The 22,229-nt window shown below is 33.2% G+C and overlaps 1 protein-coding gene across 1 annotated transcript; it reads left to right on the top strand.

Annotated features, from left to right (window-relative positions):
- Nucleotides 1–7,493: 7,493 nt before the first annotated feature.
- LOC115950694 (heat stress transcription factor A-6b-like) lies at nucleotides 7,494–10,661 on the top strand. Its single transcript, XM_031067922.1, has 3 exons — nucleotides 7,494–8,164; nucleotides 8,599–9,396; nucleotides 10,509–10,661. Exons 1-2 carry the CDS (start codon nucleotides 7,859–7,861, stop codon nucleotides 9,370–9,372), a joined length of 1,080 nt encoding a protein of 359 aa, XP_030923782.1. The 5' UTR covers nucleotides 7,494–7,858; the 3' UTR covers nucleotides 9,373–9,396; nucleotides 10,509–10,661.
- The last annotated feature ends 11,568 nt before the right edge of the window (nucleotides 10,662–22,229 follow it).

The raw sequence follows: 22,229 nt of genomic DNA, 5'->3' as shown, positions 1-22,229 counted from the left end.
GTTTGTAAAAGTTTTGGAGATTTGGATTTGTTTGGAACAGGTGAAAGAGTCAGAAACGGTGTTTGAGGAAAGGAAGGAAGTGAGGGTGTGGGTTTTTATAGAGGCAGGTTAGAGAGAGAGTGTGTGCATTTAAGAGGGTGTGGGTTTTGTGTTGTTGTGATCTGGGTCTGTGTTTGTGTTTGATCTCTATTTTTTTTTTCTTTTTTTGTTTGTGTTGTTGTAATCTGGGTTTGAGTTATTGGTTGCTAGGTTTGTGTTCTTGTAATCTGGGTTTGAGTGTTTGATCTCTGTTTTTTTTTTTTTTTTTTTTTTTTTTTGTGTTCTTGTAATCTGGGTTTGAGTTATTGGTTGTTGGGTTTGTGTTCTTGTAATCTGGGTTTGAGTGTTTGATCTCTGGTTTTTTTTTTTTTTTTCGTTTGTGTTGTTGTAATCTGGGTTTGAGTTATTGGTTGCTGGGATTGTGTTCTTGTAATCTGGATTTGAGTTCTTCATTGCTGGGTTGGATTGGGAAGAACAATGAAAATTAATAATGATAAGTAATATTTAAAAAAAAATAAAATTAGATTTAAGGTTTTTTTTTAATTTTAATAATATTTTAATCGTTATATCAGTGTCACATCAGCGCCACGTCAGCCAATAGAATGTTCCGTTAGCCACGTAAGCTATTTCCTTCTGTTGGCTGACGGAGAGGACTAAAATAACACGTGTTAATTGGATTAGAGACTAAAAATGGTAAAATAGGAATATAGGGATCAAAATAGAAATAATCCCAAAATGTAGGAACGAAAAAAATATTTACGCCTAAAATATATGCCCTAAAGCTCATAAATGTCAGTTTTATTGTTGAAACTATTAATATTTACTATAATATATATTAATTTTTGGTTTTTAAAAGAATCCCAATCGGTGGGAATTAATGTTGCCACCTGGCAAGTTTGGACTTGTTCATTGGCCTCATATCAATCGGCCTTACTAATTACTACTAGAATATTTTAATCCCTAAAACCAGCAAGATTTTGAATTAGATTTATCAATTCTTCACTTTTCAACGAGTTTGAATCCATACGGAATGATGCTTTACTAATACAGGAGCAAAGCCAAGTTAAATATAACAAACTTTTAATATAAATATAAATAAAACATTATATACACACACACAAAAAAATTATATCTTTTTTTGAAAACCACAAAAATTATATCTTTAATTAAAAATTTACATTATTTTCTCAACAAAAAATCTACACTAAAGTGTTTTTTTTATACACAATTTAAGACCTCTTTATCAATTAATTAGTGAAGTGTGAACTATATTTTAAATTGAGTAATATTACATACACAAACTATTTTACAACATTTTTACAAATTGCTTATGCGGTTTTAGCATTTTTCAAATAATTATTAGTAAATAAAAATATGATATTAGTAATGGGTTCAAATTAAAACTAGTAAGAATTTGTCACATCAATAGTTTATAAAAATGTTGTAAAATAGTTTGTCAATGTAGCATTATTCTTTTAAATTATGTTTAATCATTATATTTCAATTTTTTTGTGTGTGTGAAGGTTCCAAACTCTTGGACACAAAAATCAGCATATTGTCTAGTGGCAAAGAAGAAAACCTTAACATACCTGTTCTCCAAATATAAAATAAGACGAAGGTTTTGTTTATATAAAAGAGACATCTTTATTAATACTTATATATATTTTAAATGTTTTTTTTTTTTTTAATGAGGTACACATAGTGGATGTTCGTTTCACTTGTCACATAATGGCTTAGAGGAAAACTATATCCATGTTTAATTGTCCATGCTTCTAAATTTTTACTTCCCATTAGGTTTTACCAAATCAGTAAACAATAATGTACAGCACGGGACTTCCAAGCCTATTTGGGCCTTGAACCCCAGCTTTACAGTGTGGCCCATGGTCCCGACACCCCTGTCAGAAGATGGGCTTAGGGCCTGCTAAAGCCGTGGACCCTGGCCTCATGTCACTATACCCGGTCCAAAACCTATTAAGCGAGCCATTGTAATATATGCTCATCTTAGTTCACAACCCGGGAGTTTCTCGGCAAATCACATCTCAGACGAGGGCAGGAATGCTCGGGAACGCTGTATCCCGGCGACTCGGTATCACCTGAGGAAGTATTGCTGTCAAACATCCCTCCTGAGGGGAGAACCAGTTTCAATGCCACTCTTACCACACCTCACTCCCAACTAAACACCCATTTAAGGATAACGACATTGGACCTCCTTTCTACTAACCACAAAAGTAATCATAACTCCCCACTAATTTTTGGCTATAAATATGAGAAGCTAAGGATGAAAGGGGGGTTGTTGAAAGGTTTTGAAGGAAACTGAGAGTAGGAGTGAGAAAGTATCAGCCTAGTGCAGTAACAGTAGAGAGAGAAAGTAAAATAATTCAGATGGAGAGGTAGCTCTGTTGGGTATTTGTATAAGGAACTACCCAAAGTAGGAAATCCAAGCCCATATTACAAATAGATTGTGAGCCCAAGTGAGGCTCGGCCCATCTACCTCACTTTTGGCACGTATAAATAATGTTAGCATCAATCACAAATTTATAGTACAACACCTTAATAACCACCAAGCATTAGTCCTATACTTAAAGGTTTAGCTATAAATCCTCTTTAGATTAGTCAAAGTCGGCCACATGTATTTTTTTTCAACATTTTATTTTATTCAAGTCATATTTTATGTTACTTCCTTATTTTCATGTCATTTTTTATACTTCTACGAATGTTACTTTTAATTCTGTCTTCTTCTTTTTTCTTCAATTCTAAGATGTTCCTAGGATTATTGATAAATCAATTAGTATAATGTTTGAACATTGAAGCAATGAATTTGACACATCTACGCCAAGCAACGCTTTATAAATTCAATGCTAATCAACCTTAATAGGGCCTACTATATTTACCATTTTAGGACACTTTTTTTTTGTCTTTTCTTTTTTGATAATTCGATAGTTACAATAAAGAAAAGGATTTAAAGTTTAATTCTGATAATGGAAACATCATGAATTGACTACAATTTCCCTCATTCATTTTTTACATAGCATCAGATTTCAATGGTCTCAATTGAGGCTCTCTAATTAGTTATTATGTTAAAAGTTGAGTGAGAGACATCTTTTTTTTTTTTTTTTGGAGAAACAAACACACACACACATACAAGGGAGAGGGAAAGGGATTCTAACACAAAGGCGAGTGAGAGACATCTTCTTCATGAATTTGTTCACTAGAAGTGGGTCCAATAAAAATGGACCTCGATTCTATGACATAATGGCACAATATTATAATACAAGTTGGTGTGATCTATTCCCCATAATATTATGCTGATAAGATATTTATGTGGACAACCTTCCTTCCTTACTTCATACCTTCCATCACACACCTAACAAATAAAGTCTTTTAAGCGGCCAAAATGGGCATTTGCCTCTTTCACTAAAACTTTCCAACAAAATGCCCCTGTTTTAAACTGGATTTTCCAAAAATCGAGTGTCAATGAAAAACTCAATTTTTGGAAAATCGAGTTATGTGAAATCAAACTTTAAAAAAAAAAAAAAAATACATGGAACTCGAGTTCCATGTAAAATTTCTCACATTACTCGATTTTCATCAAATCGAGTTTTTCATTGAAACTCAATTTTTAGAAAATCAAATTTCAAAACATGGGCATTTTGCTAGATAGTTTCAGAACAGGGGCATTATGCTACATCTTTTGGGCGAAAGGGGCAAATGTCCATTTTGGCCCTTTTAAGCTGCAATTCTACAAAGCTCCAATATTCTGTGATTGTGTTTTAACACATGGCAGTTTTTTGTTGTTCGAATCTGGTATATATGTAATAATTAGGAATATTGCAACATATAACTACCATTTTATTTTGAGAGATTAAAATTAAACGTATCAATATATAAAAGTACAACGGAAAAAGTTTTGAAAATTTAAAAATTTTGATCTAAAAGATTAAGATTAAAAATAAACTTTTCAAGTTTCAATCTCAATCTCTAAAAGTGGTATTGTTTGGTATTGTTTGGTGCAATAGCTATTGTATTGGATCTCAATCCAATTTAGTAATTATTTAGGAATACAAAAATTTGTATTCTCTTTTTACATTATCATTAAGGTAGCAATTTATGAATAAAACAATATTATTATTATCCATCAACCCACTATTGATATAAATTTTATATATACTAACACATGCACGTATATGTCACTTTTTTTGGAGAAGGAATATATGTCACTTCAATGATGGTAAAATATAATTACAAAATTTTATGTCCAAAAATTTAGTTGAAATAAAATCCCAAAAAATTATATTGTTTAGGATTGGCTAATAACAGCCATCATGCCCACTATTTTCATAAATTGTATATATTAATACATGCAACTCATCAACCCACCAATTTACACTTCTTAGTGTTTTTAATTCAAACATTTAGGATTTAAATCCATCTTCCCTATTATAATTATCATATTATTATTATATAAAAAAAAAGGATTAGCTAATAGCTAGTTAGGCCCAGTTTGTAATAGTCTTATTTAGTTTATTTGATTTATATAAAAATATCATATTTAAGTATAATTTATTTTTATCCACAATTGTTTTACACAAAGTAATCCAATAAAACTAACTCATCATCCAAATACACTCTAAGATCTTAAATATTAAAAATATTAGTAACCTTAAATAATCCAATGAGGCTGAGATCCTCTAAAGATTAGAGATTTCAATTAATGAGAGGGTGCTACGTCCACAACATTTTTACAACATTTTTGCAACAAATCATAGGTGGTTAGTTGCTATCGTTTCAAATTTGAACCTAACACTAAGATTATTTTTTTGCCTCAACAATAACAACTAGTAACAACTTGCCACTTAAAATTTGTTGTGAAAATATTGTGAACATATCATTTCTCTTCAAGTAATAGTTTCTACGGTAGTTGATGTTTTAATATTTTATTAATTCAATACTTTCAATGGATTTATATATATTTTTTAATATTGTGAAATTTTTAATTTAATTTTTTTTCTTTTGCTATATATTTTCAAGTCAATATTCAATAAATATTTATCAAAATTTGATTTTGATTGCACTTTAATTTTATGTCAAGTGCCATTCCAATTAGATTTTGCATGTGCTCTAACTTTTTTGCTATGTATTATGCTAATCAAAACTTACTTTTAGCACATTCTATTTCAAAATTATTTAAGGCTACTTCTAATCTATTTGAAACTAATCACAATTTTCTTATCAAAACTTACTATTAATTCAAGTATAAACTTAAACAATAAATTTTATACTCAATTTTAGCATGTTCTAAAAAATTAACTATTCCTTTTTTAACATATTGTCATAATAAGTCATCTTAATAATTATTTAAAAAAATTAAATAATTTCATTGAAATAAAAACGAAGTGTGTGAGATAGTTTATGTGTGTATGTGTTACTTAATGTTTCTAATACTCGGACTAAGATATTTCTTGATTACTCAAGTGGAAGTCATGAGACTGACTTGAAAAACCACAACAAGCACTTCAATAAGAACCAAACAATGACAAATCCTTAAAATCTAAGAGATACCTTATTGAGAAAAAGAAATCTCAATTCGGACTTAAGCAAACTAGATTGGCCAAGGAGGCTCTAATGGTTAAGTCAATAAACTAGTAGGAGAAGAAGAAATTAATGAAAATGGTAGTCTTAAATTGTGAGGTTGCATACCTTATTTGGTGAGAAATATTTGGAGGAGGTATTTTTTGAGTATATATGGTGTGCCTTATTTGGTGGGAAATTGCCTTAATTAAAATTGAATAGTAGAACTATTTTTTGAAATTCTTAATATTGGTTTGGATGAACTTATTTTCCTCTCAAAATAGAATGTACAATCTTGTGAAATATCATTGTGCGTACCCAAAATATATGGCTATTGGGTTTAACCTCTACTTGGGCTCACAATCTATTTGTTTTGTGGGCTTTTGGGTTTCCTACTGTGGGTGGTCCTATGCTCGGCAGACTCAAATATACTTCTATTCACTCGCGCCTTTTTCTCTTCCTAACAGAATCACTCACTTGCTCTCTCTAAGTGTTTACTCTCTTTTCTTAGCACTCTTCCCATAATTGCCAATCCCCTTTTCCTCACTCTCTCCTCTAATTAATAGGCTAGGATGAGTGGAAGAGTTATGATTTCTTCTCCCTCTTAGTGTGAAGGGATGTCCAATTCCATCATCTCAAAGTGGATGTATCATCAGAATTGTGGGAGTGACATTGGAACTGATTCCCACTTCCGATGTCTGCTCAGTAGTGACGTTGTTAAATGCACGACCAGGTAGCTAGGCATGGTACGCCTCTGGGCAAGGACTCTCCCATCCAAGTCAAAAATGATCGGGGGGGTTTGCTTTAGGTGTTCACTGTGGTCTTGTTTCGAGTTCTTGGGCCCAAATTGTGCTCGGAAGAATCTGGGCCAAGGCTCAGGGTCCAAGTACGAGGATGGTTGTATGACGTGCTGTGGGGCTTGGGCTCAAGAAACACGGGTTCAAGGGCCCAAGCCCTATATCGGGGGCCCAATTCCCGTACAATCACCTTTTAAAATGCAAAACATGCACTCACACAATAAACAAATACTATGTGATATTAGAGATACTATAACTTTTATTACATAAGCCTTACAAGCTAATGTGTCACCAATTATTAAAAAAATCACACATAATCATTTATCAAGTCATTGAAGTAATACTAATCATATTTATTATTAGGTCTAACTATTTTGTTGGAAAATTTGTAATATTTTATAAAATTAAATAAATGGATGAAAATAAACTTTCTTCCAAATACACACTTATACGTGCAATCACACTCTACAACCTTTTTATCTTTGAGGCTGGACACTGGACTAAATAAATGTCAAGAGTGTCACTGCCCAAATAGCTTTGCCAAAGGAGAAAGAAACGAGGCATTGAGGAGGGAGGAAAATGTCTCATTGCCTATTTCGGTTTTCTTTGCACCATCACTTTCTCATCTAATCTTGTCGTGTCTGTCTAAAAAAAAGAAAGTCAAAAAAAAAAAAAAAAACACCAAGATAAAAATATTACCAACTATTGGCAAAAATAACCGAATAGCATATTTTTGCAAATTATGTTGCAATCTATCGTTATTCTGAAAATATGTAGGGATTTGTCACTTTTTTGGTACTTGAGTATGTTGAAATCGAGTTTTATAGAACTCGAGTACCATGGAAAAATTTTGAAAATTTTTCAAAATATATTTTTTTCAAAGAACTCTAATTTTTGGAACTCGAGTTTCACAAATTTAAGTTTCAAAAAATTGATAAATTTTTATATATTTTCAAAACAATGGTAAATTATTAATTTTTTTTGCTAAACAGTGGTAGTAGCCATTTTTGCCACCAACTATTTATAAATTCAAGACGTCCTATTTACGTTTACTTCCTTATTTCCAAGTGATTTCTAATTCCTCTCCCCATTCTTGGCCTCCATAAGCTCTCTCTTACTTTTCTTCTTTCCAGGCTTTGATCTACAAGGTCAGTTCATATTTATTGCTTCTCCTTCTATGTTGATATATATAGTACAATATCTTCTGATTCCTCCTTATATATAAATCCAATCTTTCTTTTTCTACTTATATTATAGCTGTTACTATTATTCTCAACCTTCATTCCGAGAACCCCATTTGGAAGAAACACAATTTTATGATCTATAAATATCCTACCTTGAGAAGTTGAGGTTCAACTGCATTGTTCCTGTTCCACCTGCATATATAGTGATTAGGCACCAAAAACCAAATCAAACCCAGATCACAGTTTATCCTCTTTGTGGGTATTTAAATCATGAATCCTCAAGGCCGAGTGAAGGAAAAGTTTAGAGAAGCAAGTTCATCTTTTTTAGGCACCCGGACCTCATCTATGGTTCAGCCTCCTCAACCAATGGAGGGAATTCATGAAACGGGGCCTCCTCCTTTTCTTACCAAAACCTATGACATCGTTGAGGACTCGACCACAAATCATGTTGTTTCGTGGAGTAGAGGGAACAACAGCTTTGTTGTGTGGGATCCTCAGGCATTTGCCATGACTCTTCTTCCCAGATACTTTAAGCACAACAATTTCTCTAGCTTTGTCAGGCAGCTCAACACTTATGTAAGATTTTTATTTTTTTAAAAAAAACCTAGAATGAATGATAAAGTTATCTTTTTTGAGAAGTGTTACAATAATTTTACATGATCATTTATGTTCACAAACAACTGGAATGAACCTGCTATTTTTGTTAACTTTCTTTCTTTGTTATATGTTGATAGATTTGAATCATTTGATTGGTCTCTCCTTTTTCTCTTTGTTTAATGGGTTACTTAATTTGGACATTTTGGTTGTTTAATGACTTCAAAAGCAAAGTATTATTAAGCTGATTTAGCATATGGTCATTGCTGCCTCGTAAAAATTGCTAAAAACTTAGATGTTTCAGTGTTATTATGTGTAGCTATTGAAGGCTCTTAGATTTAGTACAACTCTCCATTGAATGTTACAATGAACTTCTTTATGAATGTGACCATGAAGAAGGACTTTGATTTATGTAGGGCTTTAGGAAGGTTGATCCAGATAGATGGGAGTTTGCTAATGAAGGGTTTCTAAGAGGACAAAAGCATCTTTTAAAGAATATTAGGAGAAGGAGGACAATTCAACTTCAGGGTTCACAGCAGGCTCTGGATGCTTGTGTTGAAGTTGGAAGTTTTGGATTAGATGGAGAAATCGATCGGCTGAAGCGTGACAAGCAGGTTCTAATGGTGGAATTGGTGAAGCTTAGACAACAACAACAAAATACTAGAAATTACATCCAATCAATGGAGGATAGACTTAGAAAGACAGAAGGGAAACAGCAACAGATGATGAATTTCTTGGCAAGAGCAATTCAGAATCCCAACTTTTTACAACAATTAGATCAGCAGAAGGAAAGAAGAAAGGAACTCCAAGATACAATAACGAAAAAGAGAAGGCAACCTATTGATCAAGGGCCTAGTGACCTTGAAATTGGCGTTTTAGGCCGAGGTGGAGAAGGAAACTTTGTTAAGGTTGAGCCTCATGATTTTGGTGATATGTCTGAGTTTGAAGTTTCAGAGCTGGATAGACTTGCTATGGACATGCATGGACTAAGTGGATGCCAAAATAACCCAGAGGAAGAACATATAGAGAGAGGAGGGGAACATGAAAGTAGGGATAGGATTAAGGACTTTGATGAAGGGCTTTGGGAAAATTTGCTAAACGAGGGTATTGAAGAAGAAATTAGTATAATGAGTGTTGATCAAGGAAATGATGAAGATTTAGATGTGTTGGCTGAGCATATGGGCTACTAGGCATCTAGTTCTAAATAAGAAAAGGTATTTCATGAATTAAATATATATATATATATATATATATTCTTTCTCTTAAAGTATGTGACTTTACAGTATGTGGGTATCTCATGTATTGAATATATGCATTATTATTTTTACAATGTGTAGGTCTCATACAACATACCGTAGAGTCATACGCTTTGAGAAGTAAGGTGCATATCTTATGTTTGAGATAATTATTGCCTAATTAGAAAATCAATAATTGGGTTGTTTTTATTTGTTTCTCCAATGAGCTAGTTGTGGTAGGCAGGGGCGGAGGTATGTGTAAGGGTGGGGGGCATGGCCCCCCAAAATTTTGAAATTTTTAAAAATATATATACAATTATTTTAATGTTTTCAAAATTTAGTCTACAAAAATAAGAGTTGGTTCCCTCAAATATTTGAATTAGTCCAATAATGCTCTATAAAAAAATAATTGGTCTAGTTATAGAGATATAACTTTATTTTTCACAATTCTATTTTTTATTGTAAAATATGCTCTTATATCTATTAAATATTTGATAAAGTTTGGTATCAAACATGTTTGAATCTATTTTTTTAACCCTTTATGTGACGATTAACAAGTTATTGACTCATTAAAAAAATTTTGTCACTAAAACTACATATGAAATGTGTCTTTAGTTACCATATAATGGGTTAAAGTAAGGTAGCTTTAAATATGTTTGGAGACTAACTTATTCCTCCAAGTTTTGGATCATTCATGTTTTTGAAAATTTCATTAGTTCAATTGAAAGATTTTTTATTTACTTTAGCATAAAATTTGATAATTTGTATTTAAAATAAAACTTTTTAAGAATTTGACTATGAAAATGGAAAAAATGAATTTTATTTTATAAAAGATTGCTGTTAAAAATAATTTTGATTGAAAATACTAAACTTTTTTTGTTTGTTTGTTAGGTGTGTGTATATATATGTATGTAAATATAATAAAAAAGCGCGCGTGTGTGTATATATATGTGTGGAAGTTATCTTGATAAATATATTAGCGTTGTAACTTGGCCTCTCCAAACAAAAATTCCTGGCTCCGCCTTCGGTGGTAGGAGTCCTCTCTAGCTATCTAATCTAACTATCCATTTTCTTGTCTGTTGTTTATTTAGGTCTTGGTTGCAAAATCCGTGAAATATTCGATATGGGTTTCTTGTTATTGACCAGGAACGCTGATTCATTTACAGTTTATAGTATGTTCTCCAAGGGAGTAAGCAGAAACAATGTCATTCAGCCATTGCTTATTTTATGGAATTATCCACAATTTTATATTATATAGGTTCCTTTCAATATCATGTCTCTTAGGTCTCCTTCTCAAAAAAAAAAAAAAAAAATATCTCTTTGGTCTCCATCTCCTCTCTCTCTCTCTCTCTCTTTTCCCCTAAAATTAATAATCATATTATTTGCTGGCGGTGATTAGTATGTTCGAATTTCTTGCTATCTTGATTTGTCATTCTTGTTAAGAGTATTACCCGTACTAAATTGTATTGGTATTACCTGTATTACACTTGTACTGTACTTATTACCATTACTGGTATTATTCGTGCTTTGTATTTATATATTATCTATATAAATGGGACAAAATATTTCTATTTATATTAATATTACACTTGTAATTTCCTAAAACTTCACTATGTTTGCTTCGTCTTATTTCCTATATGTAAGCCTTTAATTAGTAAGTATGTTGCAAAAATATAAGTAAATGTTAAAGACGTAGTCATTTATGCTAGCTTTATACATCACATGGATATAAGCCACCATAATCAAACCATATTAATCATTAATGTGTTTCCTTTTCACTCCTTTCCTCCTCTTTTTTTTTTTTTTTTTTTTTTTTTTGTAAATTTGTTTTGGAGCAATCATATGCTCTGATATCATGATAAACTATTAATTAATAATTACTATTCCAAAAAGTTTATACTTTTAGAAATTTTAATTTAATAATTATTCTAACATTATCTTTTTATTTATTTATTTATTTATTTATTATTATTATTATTATAAACTCTTCAATGAGCATACCGTAAACTTATAGAAATGAGTATTTAAATATGTAGTCATTTGAACTTTGCATGTAAAAAATATAATGTTATAATATAGTAGGATATTATTTCTATAAGGTTTTTTTTTTTTTTTTTTTTTTTTTGAGATATAGTTTAAACTTATGGCGTTCGCTTCTGATAATTATGTTCTTCATCATTAGACCAAGACACCAATTGGTTTTTGGTGTAAATGGAGATTGAATCTCAGATCTCTTATTCAACCATCAAATATTTTAAGGTATATTGTCGGTAATATTTTACAATTTCTTTTTTGCACTTTATGCTTTTCTAATAATCTTTTCTTTTTTTTGCCAATCACTTTTTCTAATAATCAGTTTCCTGAAGGTTGTGGATTATGGTGGGTCTCGATCAGCAAAATGATTAAAAGTTAATTAGCTTTGAAATTTTAATTAGTTGCATTTCAAAACACGTTGAAGAAGTTGGTAGAAGTATTTGGACTTTAATTAGGGGCGTGTTTTTTATGTAATGTATTATAAATATAAAACCATTATTCTCGTGAGCTGTACGTGTGTAGGATTATTAATAATTTTTGTTTACAAAATATTTGTTCCTTTACAATCTAGGACATTCTATTTCTGGGGGTCCCAATAGTGAATATATAGACTCAAAAAGTGTTGACAGCGTCAATGTCTCTATTTTGAAAAGACCAGTGACAGATCATTGTACAGTCCCCAGTGTTAGGGTTACACCGAGAGAGAGTGAGATCATTCGTCCAGCACTCTTATTAATTATCATTTTTTTGCGGTCGGGATGTCCAACCACACAGCAGAACACAAGTGGAGCATTTTTTTTTTTTTTTTTAATAAGCAAGTGGAGCATATTGTTGTGCTTGTGCAGCTCTTAAAGAAAGGTTTTAACCAAAAAAAAAAAAGCTCTTAAAGAAAGGTTTGGTAACCCTTTTCATCTTTTTATGGGCAAAAGAGAAAGCTGGAACAATAGCTTACTTTTTAAGTCACCTAGATTTTCATGGTGCTACTGCCACAGCCACCCTGCCTGAAATTGAGTTAGATGGCATAGAATGCTGCACTGTCTGCTGATCAGCTGAAGAGATAAGGTTGCACATGCTGTGCATGAGCATTGTGTAAAGCGCTGCCAGAGTTTTTTCTTTCCATTTTGTAAAACAAAATTGGTCAAGAGCCAGTAACTTAAAAATTTTATTAAGTTATTCTTACAAAACAAAATATTTTGCTGGGTAGTTCAAAAAAGAAGTTAGGCTTACAAACTAATATGAGAGAGAGAGAGACCTTTTAATTCACTTAAACTCTTCTATTTGTATAATAAAAAAAAGAATGCTATAGTTGTTATCAATTTACCCATAAAAAACTTTCGAAACATATATAATAATGTATGTGGTAATTAGTGCAACATACAACAATAATAGTCTTATTTCAAAATTTTGGGGTTGACTATGGATTCTTGACAAATTAAATTGCGTCAACATAATAAATAATTTTTTTCAAATACTTATGGCATGTTGTGCTTAAAAGTTGACACTTTATAAGACTAATGTAATAAAATTTATAATTTTCTAACATCACTAACAAAAATTAATTAAAAAAATAATTATTTAATTTATTTTCAATATAAAATCAATCACATATATTATAATGTCCGCTTGCAAACTTTTTACATTAAAATTTGATAATATAACTTAAGCATTATCTTGTATAAATAGTTGTAATGTAAATTTAATAGTCAACTAAGGCATATAGGGTTTGCCAATGACCTTTTAGGCATATGACACTTTTAAATATTTTCAACAGAGATGTCCAAATTTTAAATTCCCCACTTCCATTTAAAATTTATGTGTATGCAATATATATATAACCAAAGTTTAAAATAAGAAAAGAAATTGAAAAACAAACACACACAAAAGGAAGCGGGAAAAAAAAAAGTTAGACAAATGATATATTATAGCTTCAAAAAAAAAAAAAAGAAGAAGGATGATATACTATAGTTGATGAAGTATAAAATAGAACATTAAGAATAAGACATAATATTTTTAGGACCTTGATTGTCTCACTCTCTTTATACTATATATATATATATATATATATATATATTGTAAGGACTCAATTTGTAACGACCACAAAATGATATTGGGTTCGTACGTAAAAAGGCCTAAATAATATAATTTGTAGAGCGTGGGTTTGAAATGTTAGGCCTTGGTCACCGAACGATGGTTAGTCGTGGTGTTCATAACGATTTGCCCAAGGATAAACCTAACGTGCTCAACAATAATCTATTTCGGTACATCGTGAGTGGCTCCGGTTTTAAGACCGTGTTCAAGGAACTTCATATCCTTATTCTTCTCCCTTTCTTAGGACTCCCTGGTTTGGAAGCCCCCCTTTTTTGGCGCACAAGTCTTTACATTATATAACCTTTCTCGGTTGATCCTGACCCTCCACCTGTTTATTAGGCAGGTTCCTATTCGAATACCTGTCCCATCAGCCACCTCCCCCTGCTTTTTGTTAGTTGCACTAACCGAAACCACACTGTTCAGGCGTCTTTTCTCATTAATCTGGTTAGGACGTTTGTGGGTGCATTCAATGCGGATGTGACGTATTTACCTTGAATCACCCCCACTCTGTACCCCCATGTGGGTCCCATTCTACTCGCCTCTTCTTCTGGGGGCGTTTTGGAGGCAGCCTTCAACGAGATGTTGCTCTTCTCTTTGAAGTCTTGGGATGCCGAGGACAAGGTCATTCTCAGCTGTGTCTCTAGGCTATTTGGTTTTTCCCTACTCGTCCTCGGCAACTACCCTCCTCGGCACGGGCCCTAGGCCTTAGTGGAGAGTGGGCCGGATCGTAAGTTCTCTGGCCCCACACATGATATATATATATACCATAAAGGGGGAAGGGGACACGCTGCTGAAGAGAAGGAGACGGAAGCACAGTAATATATTGTAAATGGAAATAATGTATAGAACTTGAAGGTAAATAGCTTGAAAGTAAGTAACTTGAATGTAAGAACAATAATAAGGCGGTAGAACCAGCCAAGCAATATATATCAAAATAATTTAAAGTAAATAAGAACAATAGTTCAAAATAAATGAAAGCAATTTAGAACCATCCGGTATGGCGGTAATCCGTCCAAGGTGGTGGTAGCAACAAGTAAAGTAATGAACATAGAACTGAAAATACTTCTTATTGAAAGTAGGATAAACACTTACAGTAGTAGTAGTGAATACAAGATCTCAACAGTTACAGGTTAACAGTTACAAAGCTTGAACTAGTCCTAGTTACAAGGTTTGTAGAATTACAAGGCTTGTAGTGAACAATGGTGAACAAGGTAGTAGTAGAACAATAGTAGTAGTGGAAGCAAGTGGGTTCTCTCTCTAAGAAGGCTAGTTCTAAGGGAAGAGAAATCAGAACTAAACTTTGCTTCAGAAAAGCCCAAGGGACATCCCCCCTTAAATAGGCAAAACTTTGAGTAAACAGTACTCGTGAACAGTAAAAGTTAACAGTAAAAGATAAATAGCTGAAAGCAGTCTTGGTGTGACTAAAAGTCACGGGAAACACGGAGAATCAACTTTTCAGAACATTATCATCAGGAGTGGAAATTAACAGTGAAAGTCTACTAGTAAACAGTGTAGCATTTGGCCTTTATGCAGGCTAGACAAATAAGCTCAATCTTCTCGAAGATCTGGAGTGTTATCTTCATCATGTCCAAACAGCTCTTGATCATATGGGAAATAGGGATTGTGAGCAACAGATTCTTCAGAGGAGGCTTTGGATTCTTCTTGATCAGCAACAGCTTCTTCTGCCCATTTGAGTAAAGCTCGAAGAGCATCAGGATTCTTTCTCAAATTGTCAATAGAGGAGCTTTTATTCTGAACATTTTTGCCGGAAGAAGAAGAGGGAGCATCAGCAGGAGCAGGGGTTTGAACAAAGGAATGATTTTTTGCCATAGGCAAAGCAGCAGCAGATGAAGATTCTCTGGAAATAGAGGCAACAGCAGTAATGATCTTTTGAGTGTGAGGGAATTTTCCCCACCATTTTACATACCAATGCCTAGAGAGAACATCACCATCTTTCTCATATTGCCATTTCAATATCCAAGGTATTTTATATTTTTTAAAAAAATGAAGCAAAGCAGGAAATTTGGCTCCATAAGCATCACACCTATAACATTTCTTGAAACAGTTGAAAGCATCAAGCAATGGTGCAGGAAATAATTCAGTAACAGGACCAAATTGGCCCCACCAGCGGTTGAACCATAGGGGCAAATCACCAGTGAATTCTTTGTCAAAGTTAACAAACCAGGAATGAGACATGTTTTCATTCTGGTGCAGCATGAATCTTGTCCAAGCCATGATATAATCATAATATGAATAGGGAATGGGGGAACTTGGCATTGTTCTGGTAGATGTAAGAGAAGAGCCCCATTGTTCTTCAGAAATAAAATTGGCCAAGTAAACACTGTGGTAAATAATTTTGGAAGTGTCATTATGATCAGAAATGGTGTTAATAATAGTAGATCTTTCATGGCGCAGAAGATCAGAATAATAATTTAAATTCTTTTCCCTATGCTCCAGAATCCAATGAAACTTCGGAGGGAAATAACTCTTAGCAAGTCTGAGAGGATCAGAAATAGAGGCTCTGTTGGGTTCAACATAAAACAGGTGTTGGTAATATTGTTTTTTGATGTATTGGGGGGAACTTTTTGGAAAAACAGTTTTGATGGGCCGGTTAACAGGGGTTAAGGCATAAGGATCATAAGAAGAAGCAAGAACAGTGGAGTAATTAATCCTAGGGACAGTTCCTAGGGTAGTGAAACGGTTGGTTATGTCAAGGGGAGAAGCAGGTTCTTTTTTAACAATTTGTTTAGGGGTTTCAACAGGAGGATTATCTTTTGGTCTTCTACTTGCCATTGTGACACTGCAGAAATTCACGGGTAAGGAAATCAGGGATAGAATTTTGAGATCCTTTAATATATTCAATATCAAAATCAAAAACGCTTAAAATAGCTTGCCATCTGGCAAAAATATGTTTTGAAGCAATATTTTCAACATCTTTTTCAATAACATATTTAGCACTTTTGCAATCAATTCGTAACAAAAATTTTTGGTTTAACAAATCACTTTGAAATTTTGAAATACATAGTACTATAGATAAAATCTCCTTTTTAATAGTACTATAATTTAACTGTGCATTATTCCAAATGCCTGAATAGAAACGAACAATTTGTTCAGATGACTCAGGAGAGACTTTTTGTTTTAGAATACCACCATAACCAACATCAGAGGCATCGGTCTCAACAATTTTGAAAGCACCAACAGTAGGAATACCAAGACAGGGCAATGTCTTAACATGAGTTTTGATTTGTTTAACAATAGAAGTATGAACATCAGACCAAGGAGGAGGATTACTTTTTAACCGATCAAACAAAGGTTTGCATTGTTTCCTCATATCTTTGTAAAAATCTGCAACATAGTTTAATGACCCAAGAAATCTTTGGAGCTGTGTTTTGTCAATGATAACATCAGGAAACTTATCGGCAAACTGGATGGCTCTATCTATAGGACGAATCTGTCCTTCAGAGATATCATAGCCCAGAAAACGAACTTTGGTTTGGAATAGTTTAACCTTCTTGGCTGAGACAACAAGACCATTTCTTTTGATAGTATCTAGAAACGAATTCAAATGTTTCCAGTGTTCGTCAATAGAGCTAGAGTAAACAAGAACATCATCAATATAAACAATGGTGAAATGACTGAAGGAGTTAAAAATATCATTCATGATGTTTTGAAACTCACTTGGGGCATTTTTAAGACCAAATGGCATAACATTCCACTCATAATGTCCAAAAGGAGTGATGAAAGCAGTTTTGTACCTATCATTTTCATTAATCTGAATTTGCCAAAACCCAGATTTCATATCAAACTTGGAGAACACAACAACTTCATTTAGCCTATGGACAAGGTCATTCTTGTTGGGAATGGGATACCGAATCCATTCTAAAACCTTATTCAAGGGTTTGTTCATTCTTGTTGGGAATGGGATACCGAATCCATTCTAAAACCTTATTCAAGGGTTTGTAGTTAATGACTAATCTTGGGGTTCCTCTTTCAATCTCAGCATTTTTTTGGACATAAAAGGCTGAACAAGACCAGGGAGACTTGCTATTCCTAATCAATTTTTTCTGCAACAAATCATGGATTTCTTTTTTGCAAAATTCAACAGTTTCAACATTCATTTGGATAGGACGAGCTTTAGTGGGAATATTTTTCTCATCAAAATCTTTGACATACAGCAAATCAACAATATGTTTCTTCCTATGCCAGAAAGCATTAGGAACATCGGAGCAAACATCATCAATCAACATTTTTTGAAAATTATAAATTTTGGATTGCAACAATTTATCAGAAATTTGTTCAGCAATTTTCTTGTATCTAACTTCTTGCCGAAGAAATTGAAGATGTTTAATTTTAGCATGAATCATGTTTGAAGCAGTATTAGTATCAATATCAAACTTCGAAGCAAATTTGAACTTCACTTTTTGTCCAAAAGGATCAGTAGTAATTCCATCATGTTCAACAAGAAAAGGATATAAAGCATTTATAAAAGGCAAACAAATAATCACTTTATCAGTCATATATATATATCATGTGTGGAGTGAGAACATTATTAAAAATTGTATAGGTTTTATATAAAATTATGTGCATTATATTGTGTATGGAAGGTGTGGGACCATAGAAATTGTGACCCTGGCCCAGTTTACCTTAGGGCCCAAGGCCCGAGCCGAGGTGGGATATTGCCGAGGACATAAAATAAAAGTTCAAGTAACCTTGAGACATAGCCGAGGATGACTCTGTCCTCGGCGTCCCCGAGGCCCTCCTAAAAGAAAGGATAAGAACGGTATAGGAACAGTTTTGGGAAAAACTTAAAATATCTGCGTTGATAGAAAAAGGACCCCTGGACAGTATGGCGACAAAGGAAAAAGGGAAAGCTGCCATTATTACCATTGAATACTCTGCACCTGACAGAACCATTCTCTTCAACTTTTACAACCACTCCCAACCACTTTGGGTATGGGCTGATGGGACAAGTATCAGTCCTGGAAAGTTGAACCTACACGTGGACGTAGGATGAGGGGAACAGGCTAATATAAAAGAAGAAGCGAGCAGTTCGAAAAAGGGGGCTGGGAAAAAAGGCCAAGAACCAGAGCCTTCCAGACCGTCTCGAGGAGAAAGACTCCTCGAGCGAACATGGTTTAATTCTGTATGAACACCACGACTAACCACCGTTCGGTGACCAGGGCCTAGCCTTTCAAATCCACGCTCTACAAATTATATTGTTTGGACCTTTTTACATGCGAACCCAATATCATTTTGTGATCGTTACAAATTGAGTCCTTACAGAAGGTATATAAAAAAGTGTTAAACAATAATTTTCCATATTTGTATTTATAAATGTTGTGGGTTCCAGTTAACTTAACTAGTAAGGTTTATGATGATTAAATAAGATATCTATATATGCCTACACCAAAGAACCGATTAATGTCTTGATCTGATAATAAAGAAAATAATCATCATAAGCAAGAGTTATAAGTTGAAACTCTATTAAAAAAAAATAAATGGAGGTGTTCTACTTCTGGTGTGGAATCATTTATACCTCCCAACAAAGTAGGCAAATGATTTAAATGTAACGAATGGGCTACTTGCATTATCATATGAGCCTTTTGAAGCGCAGAAGGACTAGGAAGACAAATTAGGATGAGCCCAAATGAATCCTATGAACCCAAGTTTAGGTGTAAGACTGCCCCAACCATTTAATCAGCTGCAATTTGGAGTTTTGGCAAATCCAAGCTCAACAAAGTGAGTTGTAAACGTAATGGATATCAATAAGTTTAATTAGAGTATCAAATTTCACAATTTGTTGAAGTGATGACTGCAAATAATGGATTCATGTAAAAATGATTGTAAATCACTTCAACGAGTTTTGAAATTGAATATTAAATAAGGTGTGTTACTAGATTTATTGAATTGACATAGGCTATTATAGTTACAAATTTAGAAAATCAACAACATGATTTATTTGTCAGTTTGAAATGTAGGTCAAATTACTTTCATAGTGTAAACAACACTAAAGTAGGACTCATCTGTTCCAGTCATTTCTTCTTTCATAAGCTTCTGCACTATTCATTTATAAGCTTGTTAAATTTTCTTCTGGCAACAAGGACTTAATTGTATAATTATATTTAGTTATTGGAGCGGTATTTATTTTCGGTTTATTTATCTTGAAGATCAGGGCAACAATTCAAGATCATTGATTGATGAGTAACCAAATGAAAGTAGACAATGTTTTCTTAAGAATATTAAATTCTTGCAAGGTTTTCTTGAGAATACTAAATTCTTGCAATGTTTTCTTGAGAATATTGCTCTGTCCTATTAATTTTGTTTATTTCATAATTCAAATTTTATTTTTTTGGATTTAATAGCATATAGAATGCGACAGTGTTTGAAATTTTAAATAAAGTAACAATTTGTAGGATTTTAAATTTATAAAATATGATTTGTAGTAAGAAAAAGAATGAAATGTACAAGATTTGACATGGTGAGGAGACATCTATAGAAATCAAGGGGAAATTGTGTATAATTAAGGACGGATCATCATACTCATATCGTGCCTGACACAAAAATTGCTCTAAACACAAAGAGAAAACAAAAAAGTAAAGCTAGAAATATCGAATTTGGCACAATTTTATGTTATAACTCGCCACAAGATAAGTTATGATTAGTAAAAATATGTTCCTACATGACCCAATAACACACTTTTAACATTTACAATTCATTATGTAACAAGTTGTGACACAAAATTATTCTAAATTCGGTGTTCCTAACATTACTTAGAACAAAAAGTCCTCCAATATTCCTCCTCTTCCTCCCACACAGTGTGATTCTAAACTCTCCTTTAAAAACATTCATTCCCAAGCTCTCCCTATCTCTTAAAAAAAGAAAAAAGAAAAAACTGTCTTACACACAGAATTTCATTTTCAGTCTCTGTCAAAGCCAACCGATCCAAACTCTCTGAACCTCTTATCTCTCTCTCTCTCTCTGTAAATAATGCCATAAACGCCGTTCAATTTAGAGTCGGAGATCAGAGACTGGAACTGAGTGCACACAGAGAGCGAGCGGCGTAGAAAATTCAGAGGAATTGATTTTGGTTATAGTGACTGTGTTTGAATGGGGGACGTGCCGTCAACACCTCGCGGCAGTGATAGCAGCGAGCGTCCGCGAGACACGGCGGGGTACCACATCGGAACCTTCGTCGCCGAGAAATCCTTCCTATCTCCTCCGATTTCTGGAACAAACTCCTCCAGCTCCCTCTCAATCTTCACTGGCCCTCTCACCGTGTCAACCACGCTTGCCAACTCTTCGGTCTGTCTCATTTCTTCTCTTTAATTTTGCTTTCATAGCGTTTACGTATTCCTCAATTGTTCATTACTCTCACTGTTACCTTAGAATTTCATGCCTAACGTGTTAGCTATATATGACATTGTGTATATGTGTGTTGTGGATCTATAATTTAACGGAATTCACTGATTATTTGCTATTTTGATCTGTGTGTGTTGTGTTTTTTGGTAATCTGTGCAGCACAAAACAATTCATACACAAGGAATCTTGCAAAGATTTTGATCCACCGTTCATGGTGTTTACAAGAGTGTATATCGACTTCTGATGCATCGAATGATGTCTATGATAAGGCTGTTAATGCCGTCTACATCTCTTCGATTTTCTTAAAATACTTGATCGAAAATGCAAAAGACGACAACCTTGAGTAGCTGTATTTGTCTCTAGATGAAAACGAACCTATACCAAAGGATTTTGTCCAAGGTAATTGTTTTGTAATTTGCTATTATATTTTATTTATAATAATTTTCTCAAAATCGATGATTAATGTATGCTCTAAACGCATATGTTAACCGGATCCTTTATTTATTAGTTATTATGTAATTGCTAGTGTTAACGATGAGCCTAAGCTCAACTGACACCAATTAGAGTTCAAAGCCCCCTCCATAAGGCTTAGGACCTCCCTCTTCCTAGGTAATGTGGTCATGATTTGGTTCTCCCTCTACCTAGGTAATGTGTCCTTAAAAAAGCTGTTCCTAAAAAATAAAAATAAGTTTAAAACTCGTAGTATATGTATCATTTTAAAAATCAAAACGATCAAAGAATCAAAAATAGGTCCAATTTTCAGTTTTTACTTGTGAATCAGTAGTTGTTATAGTTCAATCACTTATTTTCTTAGATTTTACTAAATCGGTTCTGGATCTAGTTCTCGGTTGAACTGGCCGGCCTAGTTTGGTTTTTTTAGAACATTGAATGCATGTAGCATGACTCTTGATTTTAATCATTGATTGATTAAACTTGTTGGTCTGAAGTCAAATGGGGTGACCAGGGACTTTCGTCTATTAAGACTTTTAGATATTGGGTAAAATAATTTTTCTTTTAGAATTTCGTAGATTCACACCCAAAAAGAAAAAGGAATCACATTAGACCAGGGCGGCTGAAACTATAGGCCACTTAGGCAGTGGTCTAAGACCACCACCGATAAAGAGGCCCCCAAAGAGTAATAATATATTATATAATATTATATAATATCCCATAAAAAAATTGTATAGTTTGAAAAAAAATTGTCTTAATCTTGAATATTTTCTCACACATGAAACTTATTCCGATATTGATGGTTTAGATTTATTTTCAGAACTAAAAGTTTTAAAAGAAGTTTTGCAAATAAATGAAAACTCTCCAATTAATGTACTAAA

This window comes from Quercus lobata, chromosome 6 (assembly GCF_001633185.2).
Source record: "Quercus lobata isolate SW786 chromosome 6, ValleyOak3.0 Primary Assembly, whole genome shotgun sequence".
NCBI lineage: Eukaryota > Viridiplantae > Streptophyta > Magnoliopsida > Fagales > Fagaceae > Quercus > Quercus lobata.
Note: the sequence above shows the minus strand (reverse complement) of the source record. Positions and strands in the feature narration are given on the sequence as shown.